The sequence below is a fragment of the Chironomus tepperi genome, unplaced genomic scaffold (assembly GCF_022539635.2).
Source record: "Chironomus tepperi strain 1889 unplaced genomic scaffold, CSIRO-AGI_Ctep_v1 contig_177, whole genome shotgun sequence".
Lineage (NCBI taxonomy): Eukaryota > Metazoa > Arthropoda > Insecta > Diptera > Chironomidae > Chironomus > Chironomus tepperi.
Window position 1 is genome coordinate 730,173 of NW_027226299.1, and position 12,058 is coordinate 742,230.

Below are 12,058 nucleotides of genomic sequence, written 5' to 3' on the forward strand. Positions count from 1 at the left end.
TTAAGTTTGATGTTAATCAGTATAATTAATTAATTAATCAATTAAAAATAACATTCAGCACTTGTTCTTTCCATTTCCTTTTCAATGAGTATTCAGGGTGGGATCAAGTGTAAAACGCCTAAGACCACCGCTTTAACTTTTTTACTTATTACTTCTTTTTTTTATTTGACATAAGAAACTAGGATTATAGTCGTTATGACTGGGACGCTTCTCTTGGACTTGCAGTTCAAGGATCAAACATTTTGATGTTAAATTGCTTTAGATTCGATAAAAATCAAACCTAATCTCAAACCTAAACTGAAGTGAAAAAGTTAAATCCAAGAGAATAATCCATTAAAATATATATATCGAATTATGATCATTATTGTAAGAATTGAATTAAATTTATTTCTCATAGATATTTTTTCTCATTTTCTAAACAAAAAATTAAGATATATATTTATTCAGTTTAGGTACATTATATTCAAAAAAATCTAAGCCATCAGTTCGCATTTTGTTTAATAAAATCAATAAGAGAAAAATAGTATAATTGTGTAATATTTAGGTATTGTATATTCATCATCATACAATATTTTCTTACATTTTGAAAAAATTTAAATCTTGTTGTTTCTTTATCTCCTTTTTTGACACTATATTATTAATTCATTAATTAGAAATTATGAAAAAGCTTTTAAAATTACAAATGGAAGGAAGGAAAATATATTATTTATCAGTCCCACGTGCCTTAAAATGATGTTTTTTTTCTACCACTAATTTATAAACTTTATGTCTATTATCCTTCACGTATTGTATTTTTAGTTGTTTATTCTCTATTTTAATATCGAAAAGGACACTTTTTAAAAGGAAGAGAACGTAAGAAAACAAAAAAAAATATTATTAAGATATAAACGGCCCTGGTTGCTTCTTCTTTATATTCTAAATAGTTTTTTTACATCAAATTTGATATTACATATACTCTTAAGATCGACAAGATGACCTTTTAGAAAAGTCATCTTTTTTAAATGAATTAATAATAAGAAAATTTATCTTCACTTTGTAATTAAAAGAAGTGTTGCTGTCTATCCAGAAAGTTGTCGATGAATGGCTTATGATTCGTCTTGGGTTGAGGATCTAAGAACTAAACTTCTGGGTCTACAAGATTTAATCTATTCATTAAGAATCCTCGAAGGAGCTAGAAATTGTAAAATCAAACTACTCAAGATGTACCCCAAAAATGATCAACTTCCAAGTCCCAATTTCTCTAAGATATTCTAGAGCTTATCCCATGACACCCCAAGAGACTCACAAAAACCATCAACAAAATCCCAAAACAAACCACAACAATATCGATCTATATAATTTAAAATGTGGTAGTAAATAGTATTCTAATTTATGAAATATGGAAAAAATGAGAATTAAAAATTAAAAACAAAAAAAAAAAAAATGATAAAAGCAATAAAACCTAAAATCAAAAAAAAAAATGTTCTGTAAACTAAAAATCACATTTGGTAAGCGCAGCCATTATGAGAAACTTATTTTTATAGAAATCATAATAATATTAACTACTAAATTTTGACTTAATTAGTTGCAGGATTGATAATAAAAAAGGTTTTTTTGTCCTTATAAATCTTCTCTTACAATATTTTTTTTTTCTCGTTTCATCATAACACAATTATACAAATTTCTTCATTTATCGTATATGCTTAATCAAGGTGTTTTTCATACCCTTTCTAATTTTTTTTTTCCTTTTCCTCTATCATTATTCATTCTTATTCTTTTTCATTTAAAATTTAAAATGGGAGAGAGAGATAAAAACTTTTTTAATTAATTGCAATGTTTTTTTTTTCTAACTTATCAAAATGAATCATATTCATCGTATAAATTATGCTGGATTGTTGCTTGAATCTTGTTTAAATGAAGGTCGCTCAATAAAAAGTCCTTAATGTTTGAAAACCGTACAAATGTTTTAGAAATAGATCAAAACTGTACAAATGCTTTTGGAATTTGTATGGTTTTGAAAGTCAAATTGTGATGTTTTGACACAATCATATTCAAGCTGTTGTAATGTTTCAATGTTTTAGAAACTTTTTCTAATGTTTTGATGATAAAATTGAATGTTTTCAAAGTAGATCTTGAGTAGATCTAATCATCAAAATCACTTCTAAGCTATTCCAAATGAACAAATCCAAGCAATTCCAGCATCAGTTCAAAATATTTTAAATCGAGTTATGCATCAAGGATAGTATAAAATGTACTAAATACTATGAACGATGTTCACATTATTCTTAAAAAATTCTAAAAGGCGTTTTTCTTTTGTCTTAAAATAATTCTTTCCAAAAAATTTTTTTAGCTTTTCCATGAATTTAATAAATATAGTGGAAGTATGACAAACATGATAGAATATTTCTTTTTCTTCCTCTTATAACTTTTTTCAACGAAAATGTGTGTGTTTAATAATAAATTAACATAAAATTTTTCATTTCTACATGAGTAAATACAATTTTTCTTCTTCTCAAATTTGATGTATATAATCTTATTCGTCAAGGATTTTATTTTCCATTTTAACAAAAAAACAAAATAAAGAACTTATTTAGTCGACCTACAAATCTAATTATTTTTTTTAAACTTCTCCACTTTTAACGTGAATATTTTTTTCAATTAATTAATTAATTACTTATTTTTTTCTTCTCATAATATGCATATATCATTAATCAAGAGTTGCCCCCGAAATTTTGGATTTTTTTAGCGATTTTTTTGTTTTTCATTATGTCAGTTAAATTTTTTCATAAATTTTTCTTGAAAATGAGACTTGATTACAAATCTTGTAAATCAATTTTGATTTTTTTTATTTCTTTTTTATATAAAAAGGTTTCTGTGAAAATGGAAAAGCAAAATTCATAAAAATGTATAAAATAATAATTAAAGAGTGTTATTAATATATCTATCGATATACATCATCAACGTAAAAGTTATTCTGATTATAAAACAAAAAAAAAAAAAAAATAAAAAAAGGGAAAATTAATTAATTAAACTCATTTTTTTTGCATATCATTTTAAATTATTTGCTTAATATTCTGATTTAAATATCTTTTATAATCGTCACCTGTTGGTGGATATTGGCCTATATCGTTTCCATAAGTTGAACGTGTTGGAGGTCCTCCATACGATTGTGGTTGATCATTTGTGTAATTGCCTAAATATATATATACATATTGAAATATTGAATCTTGATTAACTTTCTTGAAATTTTGAGCATTATTCTTAATTTCTAAATTTTTTCAAATTTGATTTCGTCAATCCAAAGCCTTTTAATGTCTGGATGAGATAAAATTTCCGCTAAATGTGCGAAAATTTAGTGTATATAATATGAATGTGAATAAATGAGCGCGACTGTGTATTTATAGATATTTTTATTTATGTTAAATAGGAAGGAAAAAAAAGACGACGATGATGATGAGTAGTAAAAGAAATTTTACTCACCATAACCTCCATAAGAATAATCAGCAGACGGTCCTTTGCCGGTGTTATTTCCTGCATTTCCTGTAGGTCCCATTCCTGTTGGAGCTGATGATCCCGACTGACGATTATACATTTCGTCTGTGAAAATTTCATTAACAAATCATTAGTAATGCCACATAAAACAGTTACAATGATCAATTTTAAGGTAAAAGAGTTAATTTTGCATCAAATTTTTTTCATTAGACTTCTACTATATTGTATGCCACGAACTATGAAGGTAGAAGAATGATAGAAAAAAAAATTAAACCTACAATACTCACTAGATCCGGCAGATGCGCCGGAATTTGTCAGTGGACCCCAAGAGTTCCAATTTCCTCCAGAAATTCCCGAGCCAGGAGCAGCTGTTTGCGCAGCATTTGAGGAATTGTACATGTCTAAAAGAGGACATCACAGATTTATCACTTATTTCACATCACCAAAAAATTATACTCGATTTCTTACCATATGCAGAGCCATATCCTTGAGTTTGCTGTGCTGTAGCATTATAATTACTCCATTGATGAGGAGGTGGGGCTTGTGGTGCAGCTTGAGGTGGACTTGGACCCCATCCTTGATTATATGCATTTGCAGGACTTGGACCGCCATAACCGTAATTTTGTTGTTGAGATCCCCAACCAGCTGTTGAAGGATATCCACCCATCATATTTGGTGCCATCATATTCATCGGTGGTCCAGCATTCATTTGACTATTCGGTCCTTGCATTGTCATTGGATTACCAATTTGAGCTGATGGTGGTGGTCCCCAATTCGAATTCATTGACTGATTAATTGGATCTTGATTCATCTTATGATTTTGTGATCCATCTCGAGGTTCTGCCTTCTTAATCTCGACTTGCTTGCCATTTAATGTAATATAATGTTCTGTTGTAACACGTTCAACTGACGCTTCATCCTCAAATGATAAAAATCCAAATCCTCTCGATTTCTTCTTTTCTTGATCATACATGATAACAACTTCCATAACTTTACCATAACGTCCAAAAAACATACGCAAATCTGTCTCCGTTACATTGGATGGTAATCCACCAAGGAAAACTTTTGGATATGAACCGCCGCGTGTCTTAGGCTTTTGCATCGTTCTCGGATTACATTGTTTAGGGTCAATGGTCCTTTAATAAAGAAGAGAAGCATACGATAAGTACGAGAATAAGAAGAATTTTACATGTTATGTACATAACATATGTTAACAACATAACACTATATTTTATGCTTACCTTCCGTCCAAATTATGTGGGCCCGATTGTAAAACAACCTGAGTGTGAAAATTAAATTAATTGGACGTGATAGTAGAGCTAAAATCAGAGAGACGTACATCCATACATACCTGCACATTATTTGGATCAGCAAAGGTTACAAACCTACGCAGTAAATATGGAAATGATAGAAAAAAGTATAAGTAAGTGTGCACTGGATATAAGGTTAAAAAATGAGTAAGTAAAATATGGAAATGTCATTTACCCGAAACCTCTCGATCTGCCTGTTTCATTATTTTTCATAACTACACAATCGATGACTTCTCCATATCGGCTAAAGTAACGTTGCAAGGAGTCTTGTGTCGTCTCCCATGATAGACCGCCGACGAAAAGTTTCCTGTAAGTCAATCCATAAAAGCCATGAGACACAAACACAAAATGAAAGTAAGGAAAATATAAAAGTTACGTATGATAAGAATGTGATCAAATTAAATTAAAGACCATTTTTTTTTTTCTTCTCTCCTTTGCGATCATAAAATTTGTCACATCATCAAAAATATTTTTGTTAAAAATAACACTTTAAAATGCCTTATTCTTACCCTTTTTCGTCATCCTCCACATCGACACCAGCATTCATACGCATTTTTCCTCTGTGGGACTGAATTTTGATGAATTTATTGGACAAATGAGATGTGAAAAAAATGCGTTTTTCTCTTTTCTGAAGTTTAGTTCCCCGTACGTAGACTGACTTTTTTTTTGGAAGTCTGTTCTTTCACACGATAAATTTTCTTATTTACAATTAATTTTAGATTTTAATTTACAATTAAGCTTATTTTAAATGTTGATAAAAGCTAATTAATTTGTTTTGGGTGTTTTGTAGATTAAATTAATGTCTAAAATTAAAAATAAAAAAATTTTGCTTATCCTAGAAACTTTAGAGAAGATTTTTTTTAGCTATCACGAAATTCCGTCACTATTTCCACCTTCCAGACATGTCGAAATGTACTTTTATGGCTGGGCTGTTTGCGGGATCTTTTGAATTTCGTGAATTATCTAATTAATGAATACTTACCATCAGAAATAAATTGTCTTAATGCTAAAACATATATTTGACTTTACAAAATGATTTTTTTAAATGATTTGCCTACTGCAATCAATTTTTTTTTGTTATGATTCTTTTAACCGCCAAAAAAATTTTAAAACAAAAACAACATAAACCACAACAAAATTCAAAAATATTAATTTAATTAAATATCTAAAGAAGTACGGCACTTAGAGCTGTCAAAATATTACAATCCATTAGGTAATATCAACATTTACTGATTCTTATAGAAATTCAATCGAGTAACCAATGAAATACTTTTCTTTTTGCAGAAAATTTAAAAATTTTGAAAAATAATGGGAAAAAATTCAAAAAGAAGGAAGACAAACAGAAATGAAATGATCGTCACTGAACAGAACAAGAACACCTAGAAATGACCGACCGTGACTGGCGTATTTTCAGAGGAGATTCAATATCACTATCAAAGGTCGTCAAATTCCTAATCCAATTCTTAAATGGAATGAAGCTAATTTCTCAAACATATCATCAAAACAGTTGGATACAAAGAGCCGACAGACAATTCCAATTGGTTTACAAAATCGAGATAGTATCGGTATTGCAGGTAAATTATCGGCACTTTTGTTTATAGATTTTTTTGCTAATCTGCTCTTATCTTTTTCCAGGAACACTCGGGTAAAACACTTGCATTATTAATTCCTTTATTAATATGGATTTAGTAATTTTCGAAACAAGAACGTCAAGAGAATGTCGTTTGATTGATGTCCTTGAAAATCTATCGTTATCTTATGGAAGAAGGTAATTATCGTTTATTTTAATCCTCAGATTTAAGATAAATCCATGGATTTATTTAATGTTCTCCTCAAAATTTAACTAATGATCTAAAATTAATTTAATTTCTCAACAGCTGACAGAATGATAGAGATGGGTTTTGAACCTGATGTTCAAAAGATTTCGGAGTTCATGCCCGTATCAAATTTGAAGCCAGACAACGAGGATCCAGAGACTGGTGCAGCTATAAGTTTGGTGACAAAAGATGTCAGTCCATTGTTTTATGATCTTAAACAGTTTATTCAATATCAAGCCGTCTACCAGAATTGATGAATCATCCGGATGTACAGCATAAGTCTGGAACTGTAACTAAGAAACGACGCGAGGAGAAAATATTTGCGTGAGTAAAGAATTTTTCATGACCTTTTTCTACCTCAAATGCAATGTTTACCGCTAAAAGATCAAAATAGAATTTTTCATCTTAAAAATACTTAAAAACCATCGCGAGGATTAATAAAGCAATATTTTTTCCCCGATTATTCATGGTCCGACCATTTAAGGTATTTGAAAAGGGATTGATTTGTGCAATATAGGCAAAAGAAAAATGTGTGGCGTTTAAAATGGGACGAACCTTTCAAAAATGGTCTATAATTTTCTCACTTATTGTAACAGACTCTTGCAATGCGAAAAAAAGAAAGAAATTTAATTTTTTACGGCTCATTAGGTTGCTTTGAAATTTGAGGAAGAAAATTGAATCATAGGCTGTTACAGTCGCGTGGTCAAAAAAATTAAAAATATGTTGTAGAATGTCTTATGAAAATGCTTTTAATATGTTCTCAAGTTTTGTGGATGCTTTTTGTCTAGCATTAATTTAGCATAATTTGTTCAATAATCTTGTAGTTCATTTCAGTTCAGTACATTTTAAATTCTAAAAACCGGTAATATTTTAAATTTTTCAAAACCGTTAAAATTTTTGAATTTCATTAAGTCTCAAGTCATGCGCTAAAGTCGTTCTGTACACAATAACTCGATGTTCTTCATCAGTTGTTGCTTTATACAGCGAAATGTATAGATTTAATCTCTTTACTTTTGGTATTATAGTCATTAATAAATTATTTTCGAGTTTGTGGTTGAGAAAAATAAGTAAGAGATTCTGATAAAATTGCTTACTTGCGAAATTGCTTTAAGTAAATTTTTAAGACGAGATAATGAATCAATTTCACTTTTGATTACAAATTACATCTTACAAGATTTTTAATGATTCTTCCTTTATTCTGCTTTCTATTTTCATTACAGTGTTTAATAAAATTGTTTCTAATCATCAAAAAATGATCGAGGGTAAGAACAGAAGCTGTTTAATGAATACTTTTCATCCTTCCTCTGCTTGCTTAATGTTATGTAGAAAATAAAGAGTTGAATGGGAGGTAATAAAGATAAGTTAAAATCACTTCATTCAAATAAGAAGTATAATGTGCTTTATATTATCTGTTTAGTACGATTTTTCCTGTCAAAATCAAGATTTCAGTGAATTTTAAATAACCAGAAGTACCGACAAATTACAGTAGATATCTCGATTCCTCCTTACATCCAACACCGTGAATATTTGAGGAATTCAAAATGATCAAATGAGGCACAACATCAATAGTAACTTTATATTTCTCCATCCAAATGAAAATATCAGCTGTGCGTGCGGAGATGAATGAACAAAAGATTATAAAATAATTAAATTTGTTTTAAAGAATATTTTTCATATTACCCAACGTTGTACAATAGAACTCATTATCGCTTAGCTGAATATGTTTCAAGGACTTTAGAACATCGAGTATGCCATCGGGAAAGATATGCTGACGAAAGCGGAAAATTCGATTGCCATTTAAGTGTAAGTATTTTAATTTAGTTAACGAGATTATTGACTTAAGTGTGAAATTTTCCAACTTGTTGTATGAAAGATCCAAAGTTACAAGAGAATTTGGGAACTGTCCATAACGTACGATGAATGTATTATTTGACAAGTTAAGAACTCTCAGTCGTTCCAATTGTGCCAATGCTTTGTGTGGAATCAAACTCAATTTATTGTTAGAAATGTCAAGCTCTTCCAACTGATACAATTTGTCAAAAGCATCGACGTCAATTTCCTCAATCTCATTATGATTGAGCACAAGCTTCCTCAAATTTGTGCATGGCGTGAAAACTTTTTCATCCAATTTTGTCAATTTATTCCAACTGAGATTCATGTCAAGCATATTTGTTGCATTTTCAAAAGTTTCGGAAGGAAGATGAAGCAAATCGATTCCACTTGCATACAAACTGTTTACAGCTTTATACTTGTTAAACAAATTACTTGGCAACTTGCTTATTGTGCTATTGACAAATCCAACACAATCGAGTCCATAATTGGCTTCGTCATAATTCAAAACCAAACTTGTGCTTTCATCGACGTGGATTTCCTCAAAGAAGCATGATAGTCCATTGATACAACGGTAAGGTAAGTGAACAATTGATTGAACATCAAAATTTGGGTTACATTTTAACTCGATTACTTTTGAGCACTCGAAAGTAACTATCAATGTTGAGCTACAAAAATATTCTTAGAATTCTCATAACAGGAACTAGTTTTGAGTCTAAAACTTACAGAAAAATTGATAAAAATATAAATCTCATTCCGACTAAAAGATTTGTTGTTTGCACAGCGAATTCACGATAAAGACTACTGAATTTTAGGGACAATAGCTTAATATCCACTCTCAAAAATTACAGAATTTTTCTCTCAAATTAGAATATTCGCTCTAAAAACATTTTGCTGTAAGAATCGTCAGACACAGATTAGAAGCATTGGCACTGACCTATTATATCGTTTTTATTTTTGAGGGTTAATGTTCTGATAACAATAAAAATGAGCAATGAGATCTGCGGATGATTCCAAATGTTTAGTTAGACTTTTCTTAAGCTACACACCAATTGATCTAAATTCAAGTGTAAAATTTACAGTTAGAGGTAAATCAAACACTTTAAAGCTTATTAGAAAGCAATCATAGATTAAAGATGAACAAACAAGTAGCATGTAAGCAATTGCAAAAATCCACAATCAGAATTTGTATTATAAATGGACTTTGTGGTCTGAATATGAGTCAGTTATTTACCATTATAGGTCAATGATATGGTGTGAAGCTTTTTATGAAAATTTATGTTTGCGGTTCTTAATACTTACAGACTACATAGATCTTTAAATGGCAATGATATGATCTAACAGAAAGAATAGCAATGAATGATGAGGATGAAATGAAAGGATTTGAATGACTGCTCAGTGAGAATATGATCATAATCAGTCTTTCTGTGTATTCTTAAAAGCATAATCATCCTAAAAATTTCTTTATGATTGATGACACGCCAACAATGAGATTTATTAGCTTCTTCATCGGTATTACTGATCATTTCACACCGTTTAAGTTAATTATATTACAATTAATCGACAATCACATTCACACACAGTCAAAATATTCATTGATGTAAAGGCAGGCTCTCTTTCTCAATTGGAATCGGAATCGCATCATCATTTTCATTTCATTTCTATTTTGGAATTTAAGTCTGTTTAAATAACAATCACAATTATTTACCTTTGATGTTGTTGCGCACTATGTGCTGTGCTGTATGTTACTAGCTTGTTGTGCCTGACATCAAAAGAATCTTCGCGAAGAAATTTGTGAAAAGAAATAATTGAAAGACAATCGATTGCTGTGTTTAGTGCCTTAGTCATTCTTGCAAATTCCATAAATTCTCCCACTGGACCTTATTGGCTGTAAATCGATAATCTCTGTTAAGTTTATAATGAATTCGAGACTTAGACATTCTAAATGCATCTAGACTTTCTGATTAAAAGGAATTAAGGCATGTAGAACATCAAAAAATATTTAAATCACGCAAAATGTCAAAAATATCAAGAATGCTGCATTTTTTGCTCAAGGCACGTGCTTGCATGATTTCTAATTTATTCAGAATAATAATTTGATGAAATTATGGAAGCTGAATATTCATTTAATTAAATTGTGCTTCACTTTGTGAGGCAGGTAGTCATGCAGGCATCAGCAATTGCAGTTATACTTTCATTCATTGATTTTTTTCATTGAATGGACAGTAAATTGGTTCTTAATGGAAAAATTGGTTTCATTGGAAGCGCGGGAATTGACAACAAAAGAAAGCGACAAATTTGCCATTTGATAAACATGATTGAATGCAGCTTACAACGGGTTTTTAGTGTTCGATTTCAATTCGATCGAATGTGAGACAATTTCATTAATTGATTTAATCGATTTACAGCATTAATTACAACTACAACAAACTGAAATGCACTGTGAAGTGATTGCCGATCACTATTTCCCTTTGTTCTTCCACCGATTTATTCCGCAAATATTTCAGATCCGATCCATCGAGAATGATTGAATTCCTTAAGCATGTTTTTCTGTATCAAAATTTTCTTCTTTATTTTACTTATTTTACATCCAATTGCACAACACTTATGGACTAAATACATAATAATAATAATTTCAGTCTTACATAAAACTAATCAACTACTTTGTTCCTAAATTTTAACATGCGGCACTAAGAAGTTATTGTCAAAATTACAATGCAATTAACAAATTGTCTTTAATCTTTAACAATCCGAAAGGAACTGCCGCAAACAGATTTGTCGTATTCTAAATCATCATGTCGCCTCAAGCAGCTTTAGCAAGTATGTATAATGTCCAACAATAGTAGTACTTAAGCAGTCACTCACTAAACAGATTTTTACACGTTTATGATGGAAATCACTTAATAGCTACCTTCAGTCCCTCTTTAGTAACTCATTTAGTGCTGCGATATATGTCTGTGCCATTTGTAGTGTTTCGTATTTTGACAATTTCCTGTCATTTCCCAAATTCGGAACTACATCTCTTAATCTGTTTAGAAGAAATTTCTCATTTAATTTTATATCCAATAAAAATGGAATCAATGATTGCCTTACCTATCAAATGCATAATTCAAGTTGTTCATCCTTTTTCGTTCTCTTGCATTTGCTGCCACACGTCTTCTTTTAAGGATTTCGGGTTTTACAATCACAGACTTATCTTCGCCTGAATTTATCTGAAGACTTTCACATCTGCTGATAACTTTTTGATGATCCTTGATTGTGTCTTGTCTGCAGTTACTGAATTTTTGGCATTCTTCAATTTTATTGATCGGATTTGGTTGCTGATAATATGTCAAGTTGTTCTGATGATTCTTTGTCATATTCTGATCATAATATCCATTATATTGAATATTCATATGACATTGTACATTATATACCGGTGATGAAATGGGAGATGCTGAATGTTGGTATTCATCCGAAAATTCACTTGCCGAGTCATTAAAATAATTGAGTCCATAGTTCGAATATCCATGGAAATTGTTGTAATTCACTGAATTTATTGACGATGTCATAAACACTGAAGTCATTTTTGTTCCTTATTATTTATTTTTTCACGTCTGATCTTCACCTCGAATCAATTCAAACTGATCC

At 30.2% G+C, this 12,058-nt stretch overlaps 2 protein-coding genes across 5 annotated transcripts; both read right to left on the reverse strand.

The window, feature by feature from the left end:
- Positions 1-230: 230 nt before the first annotated feature.
- Positions 231-5,636, reverse strand: LOC139089344 (heterogeneous nuclear ribonucleoprotein 27C-like). 4 transcript variants are annotated; one of them, XM_070638856.1, is made up of 9 exons: positions 5,291-5,636; positions 4,957-5,088; positions 4,811-4,856; positions 4,713-4,750; positions 3,940-4,607; positions 3,750-3,872; positions 3,460-3,576; positions 3,083-3,172; positions 231-2,953 (listed from the first exon to the last, which is right to left on the reverse strand). In XM_070638856.1, the coding sequence occupies exons 1-9, from the start codon at positions 5,332-5,334 to the stop codon at positions 2,949-2,951; spliced, it is 1,263 nt and encodes a 420-aa protein (XP_070494957.1). In that variant the 5' UTR covers positions 5,335-5,636; the 3' UTR covers positions 231-2,948. The 4 variants fall into 4 exon arrangements, with proteins under 4 accessions (XP_070494957.1, XP_070494956.1, XP_070494955.1 ...); XM_070638855.1 differs by lacking the exon at positions 231-2,953 and having other exon boundaries at positions 2,960-3,172; positions 4,823-4,856; XM_070638854.1 differs by lacking the exon at positions 231-2,953 and having other exon boundaries at positions 2,960-3,172; positions 3,759-3,872.
- Positions 5,637-7,779: 2,143 nt separating this feature from the next.
- Positions 7,780-9,215, reverse strand: LOC139089555 (phospholipase A2 inhibitor-like). Its single transcript, XM_070639108.1, has 4 exons — positions 9,155-9,215; positions 8,279-9,096; positions 8,083-8,203; positions 7,780-8,026 (listed from the first exon to the last, which is right to left on the reverse strand). Exons 1-4 carry the CDS (start codon positions 9,181-9,183, stop codon positions 7,999-8,001), a joined length of 996 nt encoding a protein of 331 aa, XP_070495209.1. The 5' UTR covers positions 9,184-9,215; the 3' UTR covers positions 7,780-7,998.
- Between the last annotated feature and the right edge of the window lie 2,843 nt (positions 9,216-12,058).

Excerpts from the sequence above, each read along its gene's own strand:
- LOC139089555 (XM_070639108.1), bottom strand. The coding sequence starts at position 9,183 with ATGAGATTTATATTTTTATCAATTTTTCT. Across the intron at positions 9,097-9,154 it reads ATATTTTTATCAATTTTTCT|CTCAACATTGATAGTTACTT; the intron begins GTAAGTTTTAGA and ends ATATTTTTGTAG. Across the intron at positions 8,027-8,082 it reads GAGGAATCGAGATATCTACT|GAAAAATCGTACTAAACAGA; the intron begins GTAATTTGTCGG and ends TGATTTTGACAG.
- LOC139089344 (XM_070638853.1), bottom strand. The coding sequence starts at position 5,334 with ATGCGTATGAATGCTGGTGTCGATGTGGAGGATGACGAAAAAGG. Across the intron at positions 5,089-5,290 it reads GTGGAGGATGACGAAAAAGG|GAAACTTTTCGTCGGCGGTC; the intron begins GTAAGAATAAGG and ends ATTGACTTACAG. Across the intron at positions 3,577-3,749 it reads TGCCGGATCTAGTGAGTATT|ACGAAATGTATAATCGTCAG; the intron begins GTAGGTTTAATT and ends AAATTTTCACAG.